Source organism: Haliotis asinina, chromosome 10 (genome assembly GCF_037392515.1).
Source record: "Haliotis asinina isolate JCU_RB_2024 chromosome 10, JCU_Hal_asi_v2, whole genome shotgun sequence".
Classification (NCBI taxonomy): domain Eukaryota; kingdom Metazoa; phylum Mollusca; class Gastropoda; order Lepetellida; family Haliotidae; genus Haliotis; species Haliotis asinina.
Genome location: NC_090289.1, coordinates 49,214,292 through 49,242,142, shown reverse-complemented (window position 1 = coordinate 49,242,142; position 27,851 = coordinate 49,214,292). Strand labels below are relative to the sequence as shown.

Genomic DNA, 27,851 nt, shown 5'->3' with positions numbered 1-27,851 from the left:
TGAGAGGGAACAGCTATGGCAAAATGTAATATAAACAAAGCGATTGGTGACAACAGATAATGTAGACAGGATTTCAAGTGTTGGCAGAGGTGTAAATCCAGCAGATAGGAATGAATATCAGTGAGAGTGTCGCCTCCCCACGGCAACCAGCCTATTTATATATAAACTAAGCCACTTCCCGAACGTTCGGGCACAAACTAACATCGTCAACAGTGTAGAATGGTCTCGAAACAGTATCCCGGAAGTGAAACATTGAAAACTAGGAGCAGGTAAATTCCGGAATGCCAGAATGCTAAAAGTGTCGACCAGATATTAAAACGAAATGTGACCCATAATATTTACTATTCAAAACACTAAACATTGTGACCCGATAATAATTAATACTTAATTAATAAAAAAAATATACAGGAAATATACACTCGTAACACTTGGAAGTGTAATACCTAGATGTTTATGGTTGTCAACTTTTTTAATAACTTCGCCATTCATTAATAAATTGGGCGTTTTTCGAGTGCATGTTATACTTTCAGTCTTACTAGGATTAAAAATAACTTGCCATTTTTAGCCCATCTGAATTTTTGCCATATGTCTGTTTAAAGTTGCGGCTGCTGTGACTTGGTCATCTAGTATCGTATATATCCTGCAAAGAGGCGAATGTTGTTATCTATACCGTCAACAATGTCATTAATATAGATGATAAACAGAAGCGGACCTAAGACGGAACCTTGGGGAACACCAGCTTCCACTGTTTTAATATCTGAACTCTAACCATTTATTACCACTCTTTGCATTCTGCTATCTAGGTAACTTTCGAACCATTCTAAGAGGGTAACCCTTGTACCATAAACATGAAGTTTATGAATAATGCCCCGCGCCAGTTAGACCAATATCATACCGATACCTTCACACCGGAACACACGTGTTTAATCAGGCGGACATGTTACGAAACAGGGGAAGGGGAGCAACCGCGGACATCATAACTGCCAACCACTACTAATATTGGCGTGACCACCTTTTTTCTCTTAAAGATAGGAGTTGGGTCACCCTTAACAGATACAACATATAACTGCTGTTTAACGCGAAGTTGTAAGGAATGATTAAAAGTCATTGACTTCACTGTTATAATAAGTGTCACTGGTATGAAACAACAAGAGCTAGAACAGTTTAAAGGAACCAACACTGGATAAACAAACGTCAGTAATGTGGGGATTATTTAGTCCCTTTGCATACTCAATGGGTCCAAGTAATACACACTTGAGCAACTAACACAATGTGAACACAAATACAAAAACTAGTAAAGAACCATCATAGGACAGACTACCCTCTGGTTCTTGGGGATTATTCTGCCCCAATTGAAAACACAAAACTCAAAGATCCAACACAAAATCCTGAAGGTAAGATGGACTCTTCCTGTTGCGCTTAGGACGACTACACGTCTGTGCAGGGTCAGTGTCTGGAAGAGGCTCTGGAGGCTGTACTATCTCTGAAGGAGGTTCCGAGCTTGGTGGAAGGTCATGGCTAAACAGGGGATCAATTTCACTGGGAATCACTGGGTGATGGATCACTGTGGGGTTCATATTAACCTCCTGATCTGTATCAGTAACAACAGGTACACTAGGCTCCTCTCGGTCTTCTTCCTGAGTGACCTGCGGCTCTTGAAGTGTAGGTGGAACAAGATAGCAATCTGAGGAGTGAATACGGTATGCTGTGTCGCGTAGCTGTACTCCAACAAATTTACGCACATCGCACCATGGGCCATCAATATTGGAGACGATATATCTTGAACGAGAACACGCCTTGTTTCTATCAGACTTCAAGTAGACAATGTCACCCAACTTTTAACACAGGAGGTAATGGAAACACGCCGTTGTCACTTTTGGCTTTGACACTGTGGGGATGGTTCTTCAAGCGAGAATCGTGTTGAGAGGATATCAATGCTCTGTCTGACATGGGGAATTGCTGGTGAGAAAATTGATCTCGTTGAGTCCAAATCTCACGAGCCGAAAGCCCGCCGTGACGAATGCGCGAGTTCAATGAGGCGACTGCTACTGCTAGGGCCGTGGAAGAGATGGCACCCCTTGATGGATCGGTTCTCAGAATTTCTAACTCTAGTTCTTGAATAGCTCTTTCAGCTACTGGGTTTTTGTTGACATTTTTGACGCGACCAATTTCAAGTGTCATTCTGTGTTTCGACAGCAAGGGGTCATTGTGTAAGGCAAGAAATCCTGGAGCTGGATCAACACGGACTACGCATCTTGGTCCATCTAGGGGACACATTCCGACACATAAGCGAACGAGAGCATCACGCAATGTGCAAGCCTTCTCATCCTCAATGAGACATGCAAGGGTAAATGATGACACACATTCCCTCAGGACAAAGATCATCTGACGCTCACGACGCATCACATCAGCTGCGTATGAAACTCCAACTACTTCTGGTGGCTCAGAAGTGGACTGTTCTAAGGTCACTACAGGTGCTTGTTTGAGGGCAGCGCACTGGTGACATGTTGAAGAGATGCGTTCAATTGTCTTGTCAAAATCAAGAGCATAGAAGTACCTATGAAGGACCTTTTTCAGTTGGTAAGCAGAGGGATGGTTGAGCTTGAGATGCAAGGCAGTTATGACTCCGTCGACAATCTGGCGGGGAATAATGATGCATTCTCTTGGAGGTTGCAGGGGATCAGCATACCTGACAACCAACAGTCCGTCTTTTGCAATTGTAGCAACAGCGAGGTAGCGTTTGATGTCTTTGATATTGGTCAGTTTCTTGGAAGGACGTGTACCCTGTAGCAGATGCGCATGGGTACGTCTTAGATCACCACACTCACTTTGTAAGGAACGCCATGTGGTGCGAGTCATGAAGGGTAGTCGTACTTTTCCGGACACAATGTCTTCGACAGAGGTACTCCTTGCAACGGATTCTTCCATGGTGTCAATAAAAGAGCATATCTGACAAGACTGATCTGAGCAATCTGGAGCGTTTCTGCTGGCAAAATCAGACGGGACATTGGATGCACCTGCAAGGTGATCGATAGTAGCTTGATACTGGCTCACGACAGATAAGAAAGTTGACACTCTCGGGCTGGTTGAGAACTCCCCTCGACATAACTTTCGAAAGGCAAGGACACATGGCTTGCTGTCTGTCAGCACATGAGACTTGTGACGAGACTGGATCAAATAAGGACTGAAATGCCGAATCGCAGCAGCAATCGATAATGCCTCTATTTCACAAGGTATCCATGAAACTTGTCGCGGTTTCAGCTTGGCACTGAAGAAGCCTGCCAGTTTTGTCTTGCCATTCCTGACCACGTACATTGTGGCAGCAATACCAGGCTTTCTCAGGGCTCCATCTGTCACAATCCACAATACATCATCTGAGCATGGGAGGGTGATTGTCTTGTTCATGGCTAATGACTTCTGAGCTGACTGAAAGGTTTCGACTTGATCAGTCGTCCAATCTATCTTATCACCCGACTGTCGTCCTGCGGTAAGAGCATCAAGAGGACCTATTGTGGGTGCACATTGGGGGAGAACGCGAGACAAGACCTTGTAAGCTCCAATGAATGACCTGAGGCCAGAGACAGTTTTGGGGAGACTGCAAGAAGATAGGGTTGCGATTCGATGGGGACTTGCTTGAATACATCCATCTTGCCACTTCCATCCAAGGATGGTGACTGATCGTGGAGCAATGAATGTTTTCTTGGGGGAAAGCTTTAAGTTGTTCTTCTGGAGGGCTTGTAGAACCGACTTCCAGTTGTCCAAAAGCTCTTCAGGTGTAGATCCGCCACAATACAGATCGTCAGCGAGCTTTGCCACTATTCCTTTTGCAATGAGGTCGCCAAGTACCCGACACATGAGTTCCTCCAAAGCAGTCTCACTGCCCGGCATTCCCATGGCTGATCGTACGTATACCCTGACACCTCCAAATGGTGTTGCCACTCCACAATATTTCATAGAGTTTCTCGATAGGGGTATTTGATAGAATGCACTGGATAGGTCTGTGGTGACTAGATACTTCCATTGACTAATTTGTCGCAAAGTAGAGTCCACATCCGGAAGCAATGACGGCTGAGGTTTGCTGTAGCGTCCCACATCTCCAAAGGATGTTACCAGACGGAATCCACCAGATGGTTTCTTGACCAAGAAAGACGGGTTTAAGTATTCCACGTTCACTCCCACATCTTCAGGGCGTTTGAATACTCCCTTTGACTCTAGATCATCAAACATTTGCTGTAACTCTACGAGACGACCTCTTGAATATTGCGGCAACCGTCCCTTCCGTTGGGGAGGTAGTACAGGTCCCATATTGACTGTAGCCTGGAATGGGCCTGATGCTCCATTGTATCCTTTCGCAATTGGCTGAAATACTTCATCATATTGGCAGATAAGTTGACGAAACTTGTATGAAACGTCCTCTGGGAGTATGTCATGTGGATCGACTTGTACACTGTCAGAGCAAAATCCAGTGGCATGGTGTGATGAGTTAGTAGCTGGTGTGTTGGGCTGGACGGTGTCATATGAATCTGTCGTCGTGACTCCACGTACAGAGCAAAAATGTTCGTTTTTCCTCAGAGTCTGAGGGTGATCGGACATATTCAGTATCCTTACACGACCGGACAAACATGGCAAAATGCTAGGGGGGGGGGGGGGGGGGGGCACAAGTTGGATAGTGATGAACAGGAACGTCTAGTGTCTTCACGGGGTTCAACTGCAACAAAGTGTTCATGTTTGTATTCCACGGGCACGGAAACCTCCAGGTATTCACCTGGCCATATGGTTGTTGCATTTTCAGGAGCTCTCACTACGACGGCTCTTCTCACCGTGTGTATGTCTGGGTTCTCATCAGACTTGTAACAAATGCTAGTGTTATCCGAAAAAATGATAAGCTTGAGTGCAGGGCGTATTGTAATGTCGTTTTGTGACAAAAAGGGTATACCGGCGAGTATTCCGACATCAAGAGACTCTACAACCAGACCCTCAAAACAAAACTCTCTGTTATCTCTGTGGACAGTGAACTTTGTTTCACCGACTATTTTCAGCTTTGAAGTACCATCAGCTTGTCTTGCAGACTGAGTACTCCTATTAATGGGGGTACCTAGATACCTGGCAGTATCGGCAGAGATCATGTTGCCGGTAGCACCGGAGTCAAGAGTGAGGCGAACGCAAATGTGGTGATAGAAAGCGTCCATGTATGGCGATTCCTCGACATGGACCCGTCTTGCCGATGTTGTAGTACTACTAGGGTCATTAGCAATAGGTGCATCTGTATCATGACATGTATTTTCCTCGTCACTGGAGGGCACGTCGTCCAAAATGTGTGCAATTTGCCGTGCTTTCATGATATACTTGCGATCTCGGTCGGGCAAGAATTTGCACTCACTTAGGAAGTGATTCACACTAGCGCGCTTTGCTGCTGTACAAAGTGGACAAGATTTGAACCGCTGAGTCGTGGACGAATGTTTTGTGTACTGGTTACGAGTGGATGTCTGAGAGCGCATTACTTTCACATCCTCTGATGTACGTATCTCATCTAGTAAGGAGTCTAAGGCCTGAGAAATTTCGGGTTTGATTGACGCTAATGTGCGTGAACGTAACTCCGTCCCATATCTCTGTTTCACTAAACGGGGGAGGTCTTTGTGTAACAATCGCAACCAAGTAAGCACTATTAGGTTTTCTACGGTAGGAGAGGCTTCTTCGTCCTCGGCAATCGCCTCGCCATGGTGAGTAATGCCTGAGTCACGTAGAAGTAAATTGTCCTCTATGAAAGCTGTCAGGCGTTGATACAAATCCTCCGGTCTCTCATCTACTCCCAAATGAATGTCACCAAAGTCAAGAAAATGACCCCCGGTTGATTGAAAACCAAAATGGAGGCGAATTGACTGCCATATGTACGGTAAAGAGGTAGAATTTTTCACTATGGTGTTTCTCGATATGACAGGGCAGTAGTTTGCGATTTGGCCGAGCATAAGTTCTAAAGTAGTGACTTTTTGTACTGCTGTTTTGCGTTGAGCGACAGCGACATTTTCTCCATCATTTGTAAAACCCCTGTTCGGGTTGGCACGAGATTTCTTCAGCCAAGTTACACCCGCTTCTAACAATGGGGAAAACGCTGCATCTGTGGACAATGTGTACAGTAAGTTTTGTTTCCAACCTTCGAAAGAATTAATGGTTTCATTTTTGGTAAGGATCCATTGTTTTGGAGCCCTGTGTGTTTGTGCCATTATGACAACACGCTGAACGATACTAATGTGTGCCTATCCAGATCAATTGCGACATTGACACCAGTGAGAGCGTGACGCTACGGTTTCGTCTTGAATGGGTCTTAACCAGAAAATTCTGACTTTACAGAAGGGTGAATACGTATCCACGCTGCCACCACGCCAGTTAGACCAATATCATACCGATACCTTCACACCGGAACACACGTGTTTAATCAGGCGGACATGTTACGAAACAGGGGAAGGGGAGCAACCGCGGACATCATAACTGCCAACCACTACTAATATTGGCGCCGGTTCCAATCTCTGTCAAGAGCTTTGCTTATGTCAGAAAATACGGCTCTAATTTCCTATCCTTGGTCTACTGCACCAGCGATAAAGTTATAAAGATACGTTAACTGATTTATTGTAGAATCGCCAGACACAGATCCAGATTGCAAGCTTCAGAGAGTATTATCTCTGAAGAATTTGAAGACATATTTAAAAACGCATTTTTCAAACGCTTTAGCTACACAGCTAGTTAGCGCAACAGGCCTATAATTTGAACACACGTGTTCATCACCTTCTTACGAAGCGATATTACCGAGGCTAATTTCCAAGATGAAGGGAAAGTTTTATTACGAATGGAGAGGATAAACAACTTAGTTAACAACGGCGGTAGAGAGTCAGAGTTTAATGTTAACACAATAATTCCAATGCCATCGGGCCCCGTGGCTTTAGATGTGTCTACGCTCAACAGAATATCACGAACATCTCCATTACCTATTGTAACTGATGACAAAGTATGACCGATTTCCCTCGGTTTGATATCAGGCAAACTTTTGTTAGGATCAACTACTTTCGATTGCTCTGAGAAAAACGAGTTGAATACATCAGCGATATCTTGTTCATTGTCATAAACGACGTCATCGCTGACAATTGATGGAAACGATGTTTTGCTGTTTGTTTTTTACATAACTCTTAAGTAATCGCCACCACATTTTAGTACCATATTATCAGCGTTATTTATAGTTTCGTCATCTTTAGCATCTTAGGCACGTTTTGCACTTCTAACACTTGAAACTATTTTGTTATGGAGCATTCTGAACTTAAACCAATCAGGACGGTTTCGGTTTTTTTTCAATCTGATCTGATTTCGTTATTCATCCAAGCCGGATCTTTAGTTCTAACTGTTATAGGTTTATTTGGGATATATTCATTCACGTTAAACAATATAATGATAATAAGGTTGTGAGATTTTCCGTAGTTTTATCAACGCTCTGCGAAGAATAAAGCGTATTTGAGTTTATCCCTTTGATACTTTCATTCATACCATTAACATCTGTTGCGGAATAATCATAGATTTTCCTTTTAAACGAATTACTTTATTGTACGGCTTCTATTATACTGAAAAATACCGGACAGTGGTCACTACAACGTTTGACAACGTCGACGTAGGATACAAATATTAAGTCGATCAACGTTTTGCTGTTTTGGGTTATTCTAGTATGATTTCTTGTTATTTGCCGAAGGCCGTAATAACTTTCTATATAGTCTACTTTTTATTATTACACTTAAGAATTCAATATTAAAATCACCGGTTATGATTGTCTGCATATTAAGATCAACTGCGTTACCTATTGATTCATTAATCAAATTCTAATATTCGGAACTCCAATCGGCGCAATAAAATGTCCCAATCAGATAGTTTCTTATTTTACATTTAATTTGTATCCATATTGCCCCAAGCCCGACTACATCCAAATCATTCATTAAAGAAGCACAAATAGTGTCTTTCACATAGACTGCCACACCGCGGCCGCCGCCACGAGTGTGCCGGTCTTTACGAAATGGAAGGTGGAAGCCAGGCATTCCTACATCGATGTTGTTTGAGTCTAAAGTTAGCCAAGTTTCTGTTAGGCATATAACATCATAGTCTCCTAGTTCAGTTCTTCAAACATCTGATTTATCTTTGAGGCTACGGACGTTTAAGAGGACAATCTTTTAGACATTTAGGTCCTGGGTTGGGATGGATATCTCCACAACACAATATCAATAAAGAAACCATCAACGAAACACGAGTACCATACATATATCTAAATTTGAATAAATGTAGATAAAGTGCAAATTTATATGAATGGAATGGAGAGCTGAAGCAAAAGTATCCACTGTCTGTCTCTATTGTGATATTTCAGCTGACATCAAAATCCATAAATTGGTAATCAAACAAACAAGCAGCGGGTAATGGTGGTACGTAACTGTATACTAGCCATACACCAACACTGTCAAAGGTTTCGCATATAGTTCTGTTTTGATTCAATGTCTAGCTACAACGTTTATTCTGTTATCAAATAGAACTGAAAACCAAAACATGAGAAGAGTTCTGTTATCAAATAGAAACGAAAACCAAATCATAAAAATAAGTGAGAAAAAATATTCATAATGTTCTCAACTGAGAAACCTGGATACAAAGAAAACTTCGGGATTATCGATCAGGATACAATACAATACATGCTTAAATCATTTACAGAGTTATAGCAAAGGGCGACAGGGAAGGTTATGAGGCACACAGTCTGCGTTAGTGATCCCAAAGGATGAATGTCTCTTTAATATTGTAGATGTGCAAAGTCTGCACAAACACATAGATGCATACGCGCCGATATACATACACTTATACATACATTCACACACACACACACACACACACACACACACACACACACACACACACACACACACACACACACACACACACACACACACACACACATGCATACTCACACACATGCGTGTCCAGGTGCATATATGCATAAGCATACAGACATGAATTTCAGAACAAGTGAGAAAAAATGTTCTTGATCGTCTCAACTGAGAATCCAAGATACAAAGAAAACTTTGGGATTGTCGATCAGGATACAATACAAGTGCTGAACAACATTAATAAAGGATGTTAAACTGAATGTCTTGTAAAATGTAAACAGAATCTCTGTGATGAAGACAGTAATATCTTCTCCGTTTGAACGCGACGATTACATAATGCATTTCAGAACGTGCATTTCCGACATAAGATAAACATCACAACTCCAGCGGTTAGCTATCTGTAATGGATTAGGATACCGAGTTTATGTAAGTACATTTAGTCTGTCACAATATAAGTAAGTATATTCATATATGCTTAAATCATTAACAAACGTATTGCAGAGGACGATACCTTGGGCGAGTTATAAGGTATAAAATCCCCATTAGTGACACAGTAAGCTCAGTCTTGTCAATACTGTCTATGTTTAAGATGTTTTGAGGTAATATGAAAATACACACACACACCTAGGATTATACACCCACATACATACACATATAGACACGTTATTACATGTATATACACAGGCATACTCACACACATGTACGTTCACATACGTGCACGCACACATACACAAGCACGCACACAAACATACATATAAATGTGTGTATGCACACTCACACATATTCAAATATACACACATGTGCATGCATAGGTATACACACGCATACATTCACCTGTATCTACATATAACCAAGTCTTTGACGGGCGTAGTATATAGACTGGTAAGTAGATAAACCCTAACTCAGAGCAGATACTCTCAGTAGATCAAATTTAAACATGGCAAAGACGTGGGAAAATACAAAAGATTGGACGACAAAAATGTTCCATGTGAGTAGACAAAACTGTTTCTAAGTAGCTTTACCGTGAAGGGAAATTGTACCATAGCAGATTAGAGGTTGATAGTGCCCAACCTAAGATGTTGGAAATAGCAAGGTACTTGCGAGGCAAACACAACCATTCGGTTAGACACAATGATAAGTATTCTCACCACTCAACAGCAGTTGTTGGACGTAAGTATAGGATAGAGTCAATTTCGGTCTGATTTTTATGACACAGAGTGTCATATTACGATAACATGATGTTGATACCTGTCATCTCAAAAATTTGTAAACTTAACATAACATAAACTAATATGTTCTGCTTCGATCTAACTTTGTTTTAGATGAATATTACACAATTTTCCACTTTCACTTCAAGCAGAATATGTCACCTGTTCATCCCTATAACTAAATAAATGACAAGACAGTTGTGCATCTACAGCAAATGTGTCAAATACAATGTACCTTTATAATAACAAGATGGTTGTGTCTTTTTAGTCAGACATTAATTGCTTTGTACAGTAGCTAATTATAATGGTCACATTATATCACAAAAGTTTAACAGTCAGATTGCATTGTCACATGTAGATCATGACGGTATCCACGTGAGAATGTTGATGACAGTTTGAACGACTCAAACATTGTTTTACTCCCAAGTACACATATTTCTTGCAAAGGAATATAATAGATCATGTAAAAGTCATGAGTGTCCATGAAAATTTACAGTTTCATTGATTCATCGAAACAGGTAGAAGCTCTGTGGTTTCTGATAGCACACTGAACAATTATTGTTGCTCTGTCTTCAGTATAATTGGGATACAATCCTTCGTGGGTTTGTTGTGTATATATTCCACAGTATAAGGAAAGGAATCACACTGTACATAATGACTTTATTACTTGTTTTCTTGGCTTAACTGTATTGTTATCTTCAGCCTGGTTTCACAGCATGCCTCCTTGAATTGCATGATGTTGGATACCTACCTCAATCCCCCATCCTTCATTTTGATTAAGAACTCTTTTCTTCCTGACAAGAGTTCTAGCTTCTTTGGCCAGTTTGGCCCTTGTTCTTGTTAGGTCTGTGCGATCCTGTTTGTAGATGTTTAAGCTTAGACCTCTGTGAGAGTAAGGATCGTTTGGAGGCGTTGCTTACAAACATCACGATGATGGGCCCAGCCGGGGTCTGTGGAGGGGGTGGGTAACGCGGTACCCTGTGGCTAATGTCGATGTCCTCTGGCGACAGTGTAACCCCGATCTTGGTGGCCCAGTCAAGGACCAACGTGTCGGTAACTTCCCCTTGTATTTCAGGAATACCAGTAATTCTGACATTGTTTCTTCTAGAATATCGTTCATTTCTATCTAATTTGATCTGCGAAGGTCCCGGGATGAAACAGGCCTTCAGCAACCACATCCTTGCCACAAAAAGCGACTATGCTTGTCGTAAGAAGAGACTAACGGGATCGATTGGTCAGGCTCGCTGACTTGGTTGACACATGTCATCGGTTCCCAATTGCGCAGATCGATGCTCATGTTGTTGATCACTGGATTGTATGGTCCAGACTCGATTATTTACAGACCGCCGCCATATAGCTGTAATTTTGCTGAGTGCCGCGTAAAACTCACTCACTCACTCACTCACTCACTCTGTCTAGTTTAGTAGCCAATTCGTCAATAATTTCGTTCTTTTCGTTGACTTTACTCCTAAGATCGGCAATGTCATTTTCATGTTGATTGTTTCTCTCTACCAATTGAGCTATCTAAGTCAGAAGTCAACATCTGGTGATAAACAACAGCATCGTTTGTGTACAGTTTCTGAGTCAGAAGGAGGGGTGAACACGTCGTCACGGTTACGTTTGCTGTTTACTGGCGTATTCTAAATATGACATATACACATATGTGTTCAAGGAAGTGTTTGTGATTTTCTGAGACAGTTCTTCTCGATGTCAAACATGTACGTCGCTGACAAAAACGTAGGAATGAGAAGTCAATAGTTCAATCGGACAACATCATCACTATTCGCTATCATCAAGACAAGAATTTGTCTTGTTATGACAATGAATGTGTAATAGTTACATTAGTGATGATATTTTCGCAACTTCCCTTTGTTTTCTCTGTACTTTGATGAAATCACATCAGGTTCTCAGCGCAGTGAGAAAGCACGTCCAGCCATTATGACGTCACCGGAAGTGTTGTTGAGCCAAGTGGAATATCAGAACAATGATTGTCAGAATATACTATAAAACGTCAGTGCAAAAGGAAACCAGCCTTGACCATTCTACGAAACAAATTCTTTTCGATCAAACGGACGAAAAGTATACTGAACAGCAAAAGAAATGTAACAAAATGAAATCTCGTAATTGTAAACGTTCATGTTTATGTCTTCTGTTTAAAAACCTAAGCATTTGCGTTTCTTTTGCTGTATAGTATATATGAAAAGATTTTACAGAATCCTTGAGCACAGTTAAAAACAAAGTTTACCATTTGATCTTTCCATGGATAATACTATGATGTCTAGCGTCTATCTTCCTGTTCATTGGTTACATGCGCAAAGCACGTTACACGCAAGTATACACTGAAAGTTTCCATACATAATGCAGTTTGTAGGCTGAAAAAATAGATTAAATAGATGTGTAGATCGGCCACGCGCACAGATGAGTCTCACGGTGTTGGAGTGATTAGATGGAAGAGGACGTCATGGGAATGGGAACCGCAGGCGGCCTGGCGATTCTGATCTATATGTTCATCGCCGGAACTGTTTATGGCGTTCAAGGTAGGACCTCGATGGCTAATTAGAGAATGACAATTATTTTTTCAAAAGTGAATATAGTTTCCATTAACCCAATAACAAAGTCTTCACAGTTATCTTTGAAAATTACATTTAGTATTATTTTCAGTATTTTCGTCGAGAAAGTAACATAAGCTTTGTTAGATTAAGAATGATGTGCATATATTCTGCTCAATAGAATCAGTAATTTGTGTGTATTGCGCTTTTAACAATCGAGTGGAAAAGATGTATCCAGTTATGCACATTTCAAATTGATGAATATTATTTATGTATTTTTCGTATGAAAATAGGCTTAATGAGACTTTCTTGGTATGAAACCAAGGTAATTTCTCGTTAGTAAACAGGCTTGTTGTTTTCAGTTTTAGCAGTGTTTGTTGACAATTGACTGACATTAGTCGATGCCAAGGGACAGTCTCTTCAGTCGGTAGTTATATGGTGGATAGTGTTTTGATGGAAAAAATGTAGTCACTACATGAACCTGAATTGTTCTTTGGTGTGATTCGAAAGTATACTGAAAACATGGCGGTGAACCTCCTTAATGGTTTGCCACTGTTACTCTGCAGACATATAGTAATATCTTGCCTCACACATGAATGTGGCTGTCTGATTGGCTGAGCGTTCTTCAAAACATTCAAATGTAGGCCCTGTCAATATTAAGAAGAAATATTACATCGCGGCGACTTTACTAAGACAATACATACGGGAAAAACAGCAAGATGCAAGATTCGAATCTGCTGATTCACACAGGGTGTGTGAAGTTTACGACCCGATATCCATGCTTCAAACAGTTCAAAATTACCATTGACATGTTCGGTAAGATAGAAAACGTTGTCCACTGGTCCCTCTATGACAATGGGTTGAGGTACCTTCGATGTTTGTTTGTGCTGACATCTATATTGAAAAACAGGAAGTCCGGTATTCCGTTTGCGTCTGCAGGCAGGATTATGCCACTCGTTGGAAACGCCCTGGGGTTGAACTGGAACTCCACTGTATACTTGTTCAGTGGAGAACTAGAGAAGTCTGAGCTCAACCATGCCTTCGTCTCCGTCATCGTACACTTCATCTTAAGAGCTAATTCCCCAGTCAAACATAACAAGAGTTGATAAATGTTTCTCTCTTTGTTGGAGCATTTGCAAAGAGCATTATAAATGTGTCTTCTTCAAAGAACTGATTACTGTCATGACAAACAACAATAACCAACGTTTGCCTTTAGATGCAAATGGAAATCCCGTGACACTTGGTGACCTGACTGGCTGGAAAACGGTTGATTTAATAGAATATAGGCTATAGTGAATGTGGCTAGAATTGTTCCGAACAAATAATAAAATCATAACCTCTAAAAATGTTATGACTCTACAACCCAACCTCAGTGATAGCATACACACTGCATTTTATGTCATATATAATTTATTTGTGAATTGAAATGGAATACATATCATAACCTCCCCAATACACCAACCAACAGATATAAGAAAACAGTGGTGGTAACTAAGCCTCCAATATAGATGCGCTTGCTGCCTTCATAAGCAACTGAAACCTTTGTTCACACTCGTTGACTCCGTAACGTATTTGTCAAATAAAGTACTGAACTTTTTTCATAAATCCAATTCCTCTTCTATTAAATGATGCAGTCAGTGGTTTATGTTTTAAATCTCTGAGTGAGATTGTTCCCGTGAAAGCATTAATTCTGTGTGTTATCTATTCAAATTTGGTATTTGCGTAAAGCTTCAATTATTAATGATTGGCGTAGAGACACCACAGGTTTTACTACGTGATGAGAGAGTTTACTTATTTGGATATATACATACGTGTATAGACGGGATAGACACTTTTGCATAGTAGAGATGGGATTCACTCATTCATAGCATGTACTGTTCGAATTAAGATACAGTAGAGGATGTTAAGGAAATATGGTATTGATACTTTATATCTTGTAAAGAGATAAATTGTTTAAAATTGTAACTGGGGCATATGACCAAGTTTTACTATAGTCACTGAACGTCCTTAATGGCCACTTAAATGAGGGGTCATAAAACCGCCTGTCCATCTCGTCATTTACTATGAGTGAGTGACTGTAGATTTACGCCGCACTCAGCAATGATCCAGCTATACGTCTTTAAATACTCGAGTATGGACCAGTCCATCCAGTGATCAACATCATGAGCATCGATCTGCGCAATTGGGAATATGTGTCAACCAAGTGACCATCGAGATTTTAGCGTGGAGTGTTCTCCCTCTTGCTACGTGGGCCCGACCAGTAGAATGATTGTGTAACGTAATGCCCTAGACAATGCATTTAACCATAATTACAACAAGAACTCTTTCAAGAAAAGTTTCAAAACACTGTTTGAAAAATAATGAGTGTCAAGTTTATATTTTTGCTGAGTTTATGTTAGGCCAATATTCTAACCCGGACTTTCAGTGGGACGTCTTTTACTGTGAATAGCCAGGGTGAATTCGCCTTTGTTTTCAAAACAATCCCGAAATCGACGAAGTGTACACCCAATGCAACGTCCAATGTCAGCTTTCTTCATTCAACCCTGACCTGTGAAGGTCCCTGGATAGAATGGGCCTTCAGCAACCTATGCTTGCCATAAAAGGCGACTATGCTTGTCGTAAGAGGCGACTAACGGGATCGGGTGGTCAGTTTTGATGACTTGGTTGACACATGTCATCGGTTCCCAATTGCGCAGATCGATGTTCATGTTGTTAGATTTTCTGGTCCAGACTCGATTATCTACAGACCGCCGCCATATAGCTGGAATATTGTTGCGTGCGGCGTAACACTAAACTCACTCACTGATTCAATCCTACCATGCCTGAAAAACAGCACCAAGTTTGATGAGAGTCTTGTTGTTCGGTGATGGTGACATGCGAAGACCAAGGATATATCACCTATGTTGAATGGCTGGAAAGTCAAACATTTGCTGGGCAATCGAGTATTCTCCTTGAATGGAAATCTCCGTCTTACGAATTATATATTTAGGGATGTATGTAAGATGTATGTTTAAAGTTACAACGGTCAAGGGTCAAGTTAAACGTGGCTTTGCATGTGCTTCCTTTGGGTACCCCCACGCACACACACCCGGATTAGTTCACCTGTAGCTGACCATTTGGTGTGATCCTCATTAATAGTAATTCATTTTATTAATGACGATGGCAGTAGGAATGACACTCTGGATTCTGCTATATGTTTTGTGTTTAGTTAAACAGTTCGCATAAAAGTAGATCTGATATTATCAGAGAGAATTATTAACAGAATGATCACACACATCCATCAACGTTATGCCGCCTGCGATACTAAGCATATGTCTTTCTCAATTTCAGAGAGAGTTTACGTGACGGTTTTTACACAGAACATGGTTGGTCATTCAACAAACATGCACCTGTACATTATCTCAACACGTACACAGCCAGTGACAGTTCAAGTGTTTGTTCCGTGCCTTGACACCGCAGTTCCTTTCAAAAACCTCACGCTTGACCCAGGACAAAGAACCAAGGTCACACTGCCTGCTAATGCTCAGATGCCTACAGGGACGAGGACGTCAAACAGGATAATCCGAGTCGTGGCTTCCAACGACATTACAGTATTGGCACTAAACGCCGCAGCATGGAACCTTGATATGTATCAAGTGAAAGAGACGAGTCAACTGGGAAAGAAGTATGTAGTCGTGGCTCCTGAATCTTACAGTGCCCAATCTGCAGCTACGGTGGGAGTAGTCTCCCCTTTCCCAAACACTGAAGTCAAGGTCACTCTTCCAGACATGCATCCTACCATTTCTGCAGAAGTGAATGGACTCCCACAGACATTATCAAGAGAGTTTTCAATCATATTGCAGGAAAACCAAGCGTTCCAGATTCAGTCTGCCAATGAACTATCTGGAACGTACATTGCATCTAACAAACCCATTGCTGTTTTGACCGGTGTGAACAGGACAAAAACACCCGAAGGTCTGTGCGCGGGTGGGCAGATAACTCAGCTTTTAAGTTTAGACAAAATGGGCACGAAATACATCGCTTTTGGGCTCCCCATTTCTGGTACTAAAGACTATATAAACATTGTCTCTACACAACCTGACACGGACATCACATTTGATGGAAGTACGACAATGCTTTCAAATGCTAGGACGATAGCTAGACTGCGTATTGAACGAAATCAGTTCAAACTGATTGAAATATCTAAACCAGCAGTCGTATCCATGACAACTGCATCAGGTATATCAAAAGCTACCCAGGGCGCTGTGTCCAACTACATGCTTCATTCTCTTCCACTGAGGGGTCTCATCTACACAATCACAGTGCCGGACGTGATGTCAGGCGCTCATAAATATCTTGTGATCCTGGTTGAGAACGACGGCGTTAACGACGTTCTTTTAGACGACGTTGCCATCTCAGGAGTTGCTTGGGTGCCAGTCACAGGCACCAATATTTCAGGCTGCTTCTATCCGGTGACAGAAAATACGGAGGCTAAAGTCCTGAGACACAGACGTGGAAAGCCGCTGGCTGTGTACCTGCAGTGCTTCATGTATTGCAATGCATACTCTATTACATTTGAAGCCAACGAAAGAGATGTAAATACACATATGTACTCAATATACTAAAATAATGAATATTAATAAAATAGTGTTTTGGTGAACATATATGACATTTTACCAGTTACGTACATAGAAAAGTATACATGTATTATCATTTTTATTGATTGTTATTGTAAGGATATGTTCAATATTGACTGAAAATATATAATGGATTTCCAATAAGGCAGCTAAATTAATTCACTGACTGATTAAGTCTGTTGCTGTCACTTTTAGAGCGGACCCGCGAAGGTCCGGTGTAGAATAGGTCTTCAACAACTCATGCATGTCATATAAGGTGACTATGCTTGTTGTAAAATGAGATTAACGGGATTGGTTGACACATGTCATCGGTTCCCAGTTGTGAAGATCGGTCCCCATGCTGTTGATCACTGGATTATCTGGCCCAGACCTGATTATTTACAGACCGCAGCCATATAGCTGAAGTATTGCTGAGGGCGGCTTAAAAATAAACTCACTCACTCACTTTTAGAGCTCTGTAACAAGAATAACAAACTGACATTGCATGTCGATATCAATATAAAAGTACGTCTTTTGTACTGATAATTGTGTTTTGTTCCGTTGTAGAAAGTTCAGCCTGGAATCACCCAGACTCAAGGTTTGTATCTCAGACTCACAAATCATATCTTAACAGACACGTAAATTTGTGAAGCGTTGAAGCATTATGACATATCGGCAAATCGGTCCAATTTAGTTGTTTACAAACTTTTATGTCTGTAACAAGTAACACCAAAACACGGCCTACACAGTGCTTTAAGTGTCATTTAGGATGTTGACTCGCAGAGTGAAGGTCCGCATAACTTTATAGATATATCTAGACTTTTTGATGTCGTTCTGTGACTTTCTTGATTTTATTCACGGTATGCGTGTGAACCAGTATCTGCAACGTCAGGAGTGCCTGGTAACTATGTTGACATGCTGGAAGCTTCTGAAGTCAGCATACAGTGACAAATATAATGATTCACAGATTGTCATTAGCAGGCACTGGAACAGGTGCCCACGAAGCCAAAAGTCTTCAGGTTCAATGAAACGCCAAAGCTCACTTCCAACAGCACAACTTCCTCTGAATCGCAAGGCCAACAATGGGCCCTTTCCAAGGCTGAACACGTTTGGGACGTCCATCACTATCATAGGACGTTGACCGCGATGGCTGTTGATAGTGAAGCGCTGCAAGAAGAGTGGAATATACTCTCTCAAATGGCCAATCGGGGACATGCAACATGCTTCACTGAATGAATGAATCAATAGATGGTTAACAAATCGTTGCAGTATTAAGCGTTGCTGATGCTCAGGCCGCCAACTGTCATGTTCCCTAACCTACCCCGATCTTACTTCAAGAACATTTGCAGTCAGAACATTAACTGTCAGAGTTAACTACTGGTTGTAATGCGCTGTCTATTTGTTTGTTAATATCATAGATGTAGTACCTAAATTAAATATATGTGCACTTCATTTCCAAATATACCATATATTCAAGAAAATATGTAAGTTTAGATGCAGATTGTTAACAGATAAAATATAGTTGACGATGGACATGATCAAAATAATACTTTGTGAGCTGGAATTCGCAAAATTTGCTTTAATTTTTCACAATCCCTAGTAACCGATCAGCACTAAGACATCATGAGGCATATTTTAGTGAAGAAGACATTACGGTACTGAAACTGCTGTTTGTTTTCAGTTTGCTCTCGAGATCTTCGTGCAAATCCAGGAAAAAGGAAGACGTCACAGCGGATGAAGTTGCTTACTGTATCGCCTCTGCAAGTTTGTTTCTCCTTCTGTCTCAGCTACGCGGAATGTGAAGGCGTAAACTACCTACTGAATGCTTTGCCGATGACCATCAACTGTGAGCTGCTGTTCACCGAGACTGATGGACAAGAAGACATTGCTGACTGGACGTACTATCAGTTCGTGCCAAACTGATTCAGAATATCTCTTGATAGCAGGTTGAGTCCAGTTCGTGCCCAACTGGGTGCCAAGATTGTGGTAAAAGTTATTTTTCTCCTCATTTCACTGTTCGCCAGTAGGAAATGGCTGATTGGTTTATTGCAGCACCATCACACACGATCCGCGTTCGTTTCGTTTTCTTTGTACGGAATGCTAGAGTTCACCATTCCTAGTTTTTGCTCGTCTTGGTTACGGTTGCCGAATAAATCGCATGGTTTTGGGAGATCGGTGTTGTGTACTGGCGCAAAGAGGTCAGAGACTCAGTGAATCAAAATCTTGTCAAGAAACGTTTTGCTTTATTTGTTTGACCAATACTGATATCATGTAATAGTGCTTGATTACAATATGCATCACATCACTTCGTTAGATTTAATGAATTATTCTCAACGCACTTCCCGATCTGTTTGAAGATTTGTGTAAGATGAAGATATTTTCACTAAGTTTGGTTTAAGTTTATATAATGATACAGTGAGTTCTTTGTCTGTTTTACCCACATACACCGAACAAAACTGATGATGAGAGATGATGAAGTTAAATTCCTAACTGTGAGAAAACAGACCGGTAGTGGAACAAATCTCGACAATATGAAAGTACTGCCAGATGGGGTTACATTACAGTTGCTAAGTTGTATCGCGAGTTGGCACCGCAGACGCCATACAAGGATTTCGTTTGGGAATTTCTCATACAATCGACCATGCCCGAATCGTCACCAACATTGGTGGCTTCAAGGCTGCAAGTTGGGTCTATCACTCGTTTAACTGAAAATGAAAGAAACTTGGCTATAGGAATTTTGGAAGCTGCAGTGTCTGTCCAAAATGTTGCCCGTCATCTTGACGGAAACAGAACCACGATTTACCGTCTCCAGCATTCATACAACGCTACACAGACTTAAGATGACCTTCCTCGGTACGGTCGTCCACGGGTCACCATCCCTCGACAAGATCGGCACATTTCCGGTCAATACCAGCTTGATCCGTACTTGTCAACCCCTTTATCTGACGAAAACTTAATGATGTCATCAGTTATTTGGCCAATGAAATGTCTTCACTCAGTGTTTTGTCTGACCCTGTTTGCATTTCCTGTATTTGATACTGAAAATTACAAACATGTATTCTTTATACTTGGTTTGGTGTGCGTTATTTGTGTGACTATATGTTGCATGGGGGCGGGGGGATTCGGGGGTTCTTTTATGTGCACAGGTTGTGTACTGTACACTAGGGGTAGTGACAACACTGAAAGAGTCTGCACACAAAGCTGACTCCAAGGTTTTTACAACCGGTCACAGGTGGGCTCGATCCTGAAACCTCCACCTCGCCTGATCACTAGCCTGACGCCTCAGCCAGCTCGTACACCACGCCACCGCATAGTTCATTTTCATCCGTTCTCACGAGAGTTCCAATCAACATTTAAAACACTTTCATGACACCACTAAGTCCCGGTCCGTTTGGACCCCTATGTATGATAACATAACTTTGTTATTTGTCGGATGCTTACTAGTTCTCTCAGGGGGTGTTTCCTCAGTTAGAAACTTGCGAAGCAACACGAAAGAACTAGCTTGCGTTGAAATATCGTTCATCTTTGACATAACATGGATGTTAGGTAACATGCATATTGTGTCGTGTTAATTCTCAGTTCCGTGTCTCAAATCCTGGATTCTGGTTCAGCATCTGATGAAGAGGATTATATTTTCAAACTTTTCGCCACCTTTCAGATTTCTTCCTTCTTGAAATGGTAATTCCCTAAAATAGCTGAGGGTATAAGAAATGTCTATGGTCATAGAAAATTATAAAGTGTTCTGTGTTACTATCCTGGATGGTCGGAACAATAAGTCAGTCCGCTGTGTTAGTGGCAGTTAAAACCAAGTGGCCTTTGCTTGAAAATTAAACCTGACCTGTTTATCTTAACATAAATTAAGAATGCAAACTCATATTTCTGCAGCTAAAGTACGTTTAGGAAAAATACTACAAACTCAGCATTTTCCACTAGGGAAGTTTACACAGTCAGCGGTAGAGATAACATTAACAAAAGAAATTGCTGACATTGCCTTTATATGTAAATCATGAAGGGTATTAACAACGAAACCGAATGTGAAAATAATGAGGTTTATGTTTGTGTTTTATGCCCCAGAAATTATATGGTGTATGAACAGATAAGTATGTTACAAGAATCAAAATATCTAAAACCAGTTCCTCAACTGAACATAGGTGGTGATGAAATAATGATGTTTTCAGTTAATTAGGTCTAAAGTCGGCACATTTTTGCTATTGTGGACGAAACGTACTCCACAAATGCCATAAAATGTAACCTGTAAGTTGACATTCTCAAGACTGCAAAGGTTATCGATGACATTTCCCATTTCGTCAGACGTTAGATCCGAGGTGTAATGCAAAGGAACAACCATGGACAACCAGGTAGGAACATATACATCCAACAAAGTTTACTCCTGAGTGAAATATCATAAATATGTATAGGAGAAAAAACGCCTCCGAAGTTTTGGTAGAGAATGTAAACCTGAGGGGTAGGGAAATCCCGAGGGGCGTAGCCCCGAGGGATTTCCCGACCCCCGAAGGTTTACATTCTCTACCAAAACTGAGGAGAAGTTTTTTCTCTTGCTTATAAACCGTCATTTTAAATATTGCGTTATAAGGAATTAGGACCTCACTATACCGCGAACATTCGGAATGACAGCAATGTCGCAACTCTAATGCACAAGTTAGAAAACGCACGGGATTTTCACGCAGTGCACGTGTTTTTTGTGAGTGAGTCAGTTATATACCACGTGGTTACTTGAATCCGCTCATTGCTAACCATGGCAAACCAGAGCGAAGACGAAATGTTTTTAACACAGTCGCAGTTTAAGAAAGATGATGACAATGCTGCTGCTGCTGCTGCTGCTGATGATGATGATGATTTTCTGTTCCGTTTCGCGGCACCTTTGACTGAGGAAGATATTGAAAGGAAATTATCTCGATGTGTTCCAAGAACGACAAGGTACAAAAATGATTGGGCGAAAGGAGTATTCAGGCGATGGCAAGAAGAGCGTCGGACGAGGTCAATGGATGCAAACATCGCGCTGTCGTCGTCCGTCTTGACTGAAGACTTGCTGGATATGACTGCTAAAGATATAAATACAGCCCTAAAGTATTTCCTATTCGAGGCGAGGAAAGTGGACGGGACTTGCTACCCAGCTGTTACTGTGTATGGGCTATTCACGGCAATAGCGTCACACTTGAAAGCTAACAAATCTCCTTACAATCTGATGGAAGGCGAAGAGTTCCAGGACAGCAGACAGGCACTGGACGCATGCATGCGTGAGAGGTCCACAGCTGGTCTTGGAGCAGACGTGAGAAAACCTACAGAGGTGATAACTCGAGACGAGGAGAACACTCTGTGGGAGAAGGGGGCTCTTGGAGAAGGCACGCCGCAAAAACTCCTGGACACAGTCCTCTACTTAACTGGTGAGTTGCATTTTGCATTTGATTTCCCTGTCGAAAAGTCGGATATTAGCAATTTTGGCATTTACAATCAAACCTTCACATCGAAAATAAATGTGATTAACTGGAACAAAATGCCCGACTTCACTTTGAGGCAAACCAAACCAAACAAAGTTTGGATGGATATTTTGAATCCCGTGTTAAGACCAAAATAGATAAACATTATATACATATGGAAATTAATTAAGCAACACCAAATTCAAAGACACATAAAAACTTAACAAAGTTTAACGAAGTAATTTTGATGATTGATTATTCAATTTTGATGTATTGACATACAGCATGAGCTTTTCATGGGTTGATATGACGCGCGTGAAGCTTGCACAGCGCACGTGCATTGCTTTAACCTCAACTTTCGAAAAATGCACTTTTTCCCTGGGGTGTTTACAAGCGCAGGTTGTCGATTGCATTCGGTTTTTCATTCATTTCAATGTCATGGCACGTAGGAAATCATCAGAGGCCACTCGTTGGCAAATAATCGGCATGAGGAATGCTGGTATGTCTCTAAGACAAATCGGGACTCAAATCGGACGACATCATTCCATAATTTCAAAACTTTTGAAAAAATACCGGGCCACTAATGAAGTTAAAGACCTGCCTAGACCAGGAAGACCCAGGAAGACCACAGTCCGGGAGGACAGAGCTTTACTGAGACTTGTACGGCGCAGGTCCTTCGACTCGAGCTCTCGGTTGAGACAGGAGTGGCTTCCAGGGAGACCCATCTCGAACAGGACTGTTCGGAATCGTCTGAAAGCTGCAGGATACCGGGCAAGGAGGCCAATCAAGCGACCCAGACTGTCTCCAGCCCATAAGGCAGCCCGACTGGCCTGGTGTAATGACCGTTTGCACTGGAACATTGCCTCTTGGAGGAAGGTCCATTTCTCAGATGAGAGCCGGTTCTTGCTGCACATGGTGGACGGTCGTACTCGGGTCTGGAGGCAGAGGAACACAGCAATGGCTCCACGGAACATCCAGGAGACTGTGGCCTTTGGGGGAGGTTCCGTTATGGTATGGGGGTGCATTTCCATGAACTGCAAGTTGGATATCATTACCATCCGTGGCAACCTTAACGGTGTTCGTTACCAACAGGAGGTTCTTGACAGGGCTGTGGTACCTCATTTTGAGAACCATCCTCTGGCAACGAGACCCATATTTATGGACGACAATGCTAGACCTCACAGGGCGCATGCTGTAAATGATTTTTTGCGGCAAAATGCAATTGACAGAATTCCATGGCCTGCCATGAGCCCTGACCTCAACCCCATTGAACATTTGTGGGACTTTATTGGCCGTCGTGTGAGGCAGAGAGACCCACCAGTCCATAATCTCAACGAATTGACGGCTGCCCTGCATGAGGAGTGGAACAGGATCCCCCAGAATCAGATCCGGAGACTCATCCAAGGAATGAGGAGGCGTCTGGAATCGGTGGTGCGTGCGCAGGGAGGACACACTAGATATTGATGAAAGTCGGTGTGCAGACTCTCAGATGACTGTTCTTTCTTTCCATGTGACATTTGTGTTAATACACCTGACAACAACGTCTGTGGATGAATAGTAAATTGTGTCCATTTTTTCATGAATTTAAGACAGTTTTAAGAATTTGGATTTCGTTGCAATAAAGCAAAGTCTTGATACTTTTTCCCTTTAAGTTGTTTGTCAGAGATCGTCTGTTGAATAAAAAAGTGTCAAACTATATCAACCCGGCATATTTTGATTGTCAGAACACTTCAAAGTTGCTCCAATAGAAAAAATTGGGGTGTTGCTTGATTAATTACCAGGTGTATATAATTGTGTACGGAATTTTATTTTCCAGGACTTAACTTCGCCTTGAGAGGTGGAAAGGAACATCGGAGTTTAAGACTACACCAACAACCTCAGATTACAGGCCCACATACAGACCAGAACGGCCGCAGGTACCTGCAGTATGTGGAAGACGTCTCTAAGACAAATGCCGGGGGAGTGAAAGACAGGAAACTGCAGAAGAAAAAGGTGCGAGCGTATGAAAATACCAAGAACCCGGAACGATGTTATGTGCGCCTTTTCATGAAGTACAAGTCACTTTGGTATGTATTAGATGTTTTCTGATACATTTCTGATACATGTTATACATTCTTTAGATATACCACTCATTTAATCACATCATGCGGGTGACTTGACCCATACTGCATGTAAATTGTCTTATAATTTTACTCCCTGATGATGATTGCACGCATTGGTTTAGGGGCATATAAATGACAAATGCAAACATTTCATACTTAATTGATTCTATGTCAACACAATTTAACTTTCCAGCCTACCATCTTCAACTCGAGCAAATGCGTTTTACTTCACCCCGATGAAGAAACCTAAGGATGGAAAATGGTACCTAGAGTCGCCCATGGGCCACAACACAATCCAGACAACGGTGAAGAGAATATGTGCTGAAGCCGGAATTGAAGGAAGGAAAACGAACCACTCGCTCAGATGCACTGCTGCTACCCGTCTCTACGAGGCAAACATAAGCGAGCAACAGATTTGTGAACAAACTGGTATGTAACTCAATGAATATCTGCAAAACACGAATGAAACTTGAAGTGACTGGGCCAAATTGCAATTTGGCGATTTTAAATGCTAGAACTTGTGATGTCAACATGTGTTATGGTTAACATGCTAAGATCCGGGTTCGAATCCCAATGATGGCCCCAAGCAAAGCGATTACAATATCATATAAATTGCTTTTCAAACGGTTATGTACAATTTGAAATGACTTATCAAGATGAATTCTTTTATTGTAGGTCACAAAAGCGAGGCAGTGAGGGTTTACAAGAGAACCAGTGATCAACAACAAGCAATGGCGTCAGATGTTCTCTCATGTTCAGCTCCAAAGAAAACTCAGACGTCTGCGACAGTGTCGGTTCCTACTTCAGAGGGAGATTCCGGTACAACACAAACTGTCGCTCACGGAAGTGTTACAATGACGTTCAATTTCAATTAAAACACTGTTGTCAGAGTTTTTGTTTTTCCTTTCCTGTGAATGCAGATTTCGGTGGCTGATCGCTCCAAACCGGTACTTTCGGGACGAGGGTTTACTCCTAGTAAAACCTGGGAATAGGTTTTACTTAAATCTAGTTAAACCTATTCCCAGGTTTTACATTGGGAGTAAAACCTCTTACCGGGTATTGGTGCAAGTAGAAAGGATAATGACCATTAAAGGCAGTGATCAGAATTAGGTTTATAAGCCCAGTTATAATCTGTGGGAGACTAATTGGACAACACCGGATGGATAATTGCTGTGCTGCGGTCAAAGTAAGCACCTCACCTCACCTCACATCACATCACATCACATCACAAAGGCAGCATCCGATGCGACCGGTGTTCATTATTGGGACGTCACGAGTGATTGACCGAGTGCTTCATGACCTTATTGACGTGTTTGTTGGTCAAAGACGGCAGTTGTATTGGCTCAAAGATAGAGAGAGTGATTTTAATGAAAAAGAACTTCACATGTTGTAGATGGGGAAAACTCAACCAGTACTTTGTGGCGGTCAGAAAGATGAAAAAGGTGATTAACTGAAATTGAATAAAGTGTATACTATTATCCAGACCAAACATAATATAAAGTGTGCTCCATCTACTTACTGAGTGCAGTCACTGATCTAAATTTCACATTTAGCTCAGACCTGCAGTCGACGACCTTTAGATGTAGACTCGTATCAAGTTCATATGATGAATATAAGACAAGAAAACTGGAAACCCCTGAGAACCCCAATGCCGATACACACTAAACGTTGAGAGACGCTCCGCCTTCTTCTCATTCTAGTAGCATAAACCTTTGTCTTACCTCACACATGAATGTCGCTTTCTGATTGGCTGAGCGCTGTTTTATTATTTTCATTGTACAAACAGATTTGTATCCGTGCTCCAAACAATTCAAAATTAACATTGAGGTGTTCGGTAAGATAAATGCGTTGTTCACTGGTACCTCAGGGACCATGGGTTGATGTACCCTCGATGTTTGTTTATGTCCGCTATCGGACCTACCCGGCTGGTTAAAATCATTGGTTGAGCTATGTTTCTACTCTGTGGAAGGACAAGTTCTGACGGGTGCAAGAGCTTGTCAGATACAATGGTGTGATTGAACTGCGATGACAACAAGAAGAGTATCTTTATGACCATCCATATCTGAAAATCGCCAAAAGAATTGACAAGGTGGCAGATGTTGTGAGTGTCATTATTCAGATGTCGTAATACTTCACAAAACATCTCATAAATAAGGTACAGCTCCATTCAGACGGTGATTCTTGTTTCAGTCGCCACGCCGATTCTAGTGATGCATTTGGTACATCACTCCCATGGTTTGGAATGTCATAAGTACTCCCATGTGGAAAAGAGCTGAAAATTAGGCCCGTACACTTGCATCTGGGTCCATACACCAACTACCACGATGGTTATATGCCTGAAATTAATGCGGTAAACTTTTTACCCAGAAAAGGACAAACGTTATGGATGAGCAACTCCTTTATGCTGCTGTTGCAACCCATGCTTCCCCCTGTATAAAGAAGTTCCTCATCCACAAAGCTGGTCCGTATCTGATTCGCGAACTTCTAAACATGCCACTCAAAGAAGTTCATTTTTAACCCACTCACTCAACTATCTAAAATGTTTGTACACACATAGCAGATCTACAACTTCACTACACTAATGTGGTAAACCATGGACACAATGCATTTCTGGATCCTGGAGAGAACACAAAAGAGTCTTGCACAATGTTCTTCATGATGTCATTGTACAGACAAACCGAAAAAACTGCAGGAGCTGGCAAGTGTCATACCGTTTCCATAGTGTTCCTGTCACGTCACATAACGCTGAAGGTCGAAATAGGTTTTGGTTTCATTGATGTTTTGAGTTCCTCGCACTCACAAATCGACGCAGTTTCCTTGTAGGTGCAGCTACAATGTAAACACAAGCTCCTTGCTATGAACTGACATTGTTATGGTTGCTGTGCCGAGTTATACAGTTGAGGTCAAGGACGGGTACCGTCACGTATTTTCTTTTTGAGGTCATCCATTGTTGTACTATGACGGAAGTCCAATCTATCCAGTATTAATCTTGTGTGTTACTTGGTTTTTGCTGTTGAGTTTAACTACGAATCGCTGGTAGTAATAAGTTTTACATCTTGAGA

At 41.6% G+C, this 27,851-nt stretch overlaps 1 protein-coding gene and 1 pseudogene across 1 annotated transcript; one reads left to right on the top strand and one right to left on the bottom strand.

Moving 5' to 3' along the window:
* Window positions 1-1,367: 1,367 nt before the first annotated feature.
* Window positions 1,368-11,283, bottom strand: LOC137298740 (uncharacterized; annotated as a pseudogene).
* Window positions 11,284-12,551: 1,268 nt separating this feature from the next.
* On the top strand, window positions 12,552-19,172 carry LOC137298739 (IgGFc-binding protein-like). Its single transcript, XM_067831017.1, has 4 exons — window positions 12,552-12,642; window positions 15,985-17,228; window positions 17,817-17,847; window positions 18,931-19,172. The coding sequence occupies exons 1-4, from the start codon at window positions 12,552-12,554 to the stop codon at window positions 19,170-19,172; spliced, it is 1,608 nt and encodes a 535-aa protein (XP_067687118.1).
* The last annotated feature ends 8,679 nt before the right edge of the window (window positions 19,173-27,851 follow it).

Excerpts from the sequence above, each read along its gene's own strand:
- LOC137298739 (XM_067831017.1), top strand. The coding sequence starts at position 12,552 with ATGGAAGAGGACGTCATGGGAATGGGAACCGCAGGCGGCCTGGCGATT. Across the intron at positions 12,643-15,984 it reads AACTGTTTATGGCGTTCAAG|AGAGAGTTTACGTGACGGTT; the intron begins GTAGGACCTCGA and ends TCTCAATTTCAG. Across the intron at positions 17,229-17,816 it reads TTGAAGCCAACGAAAGAGAT|AAAGTTCAGCCTGGAATCAC; the intron begins GTAAATACACAT and ends GTTCCGTTGTAG.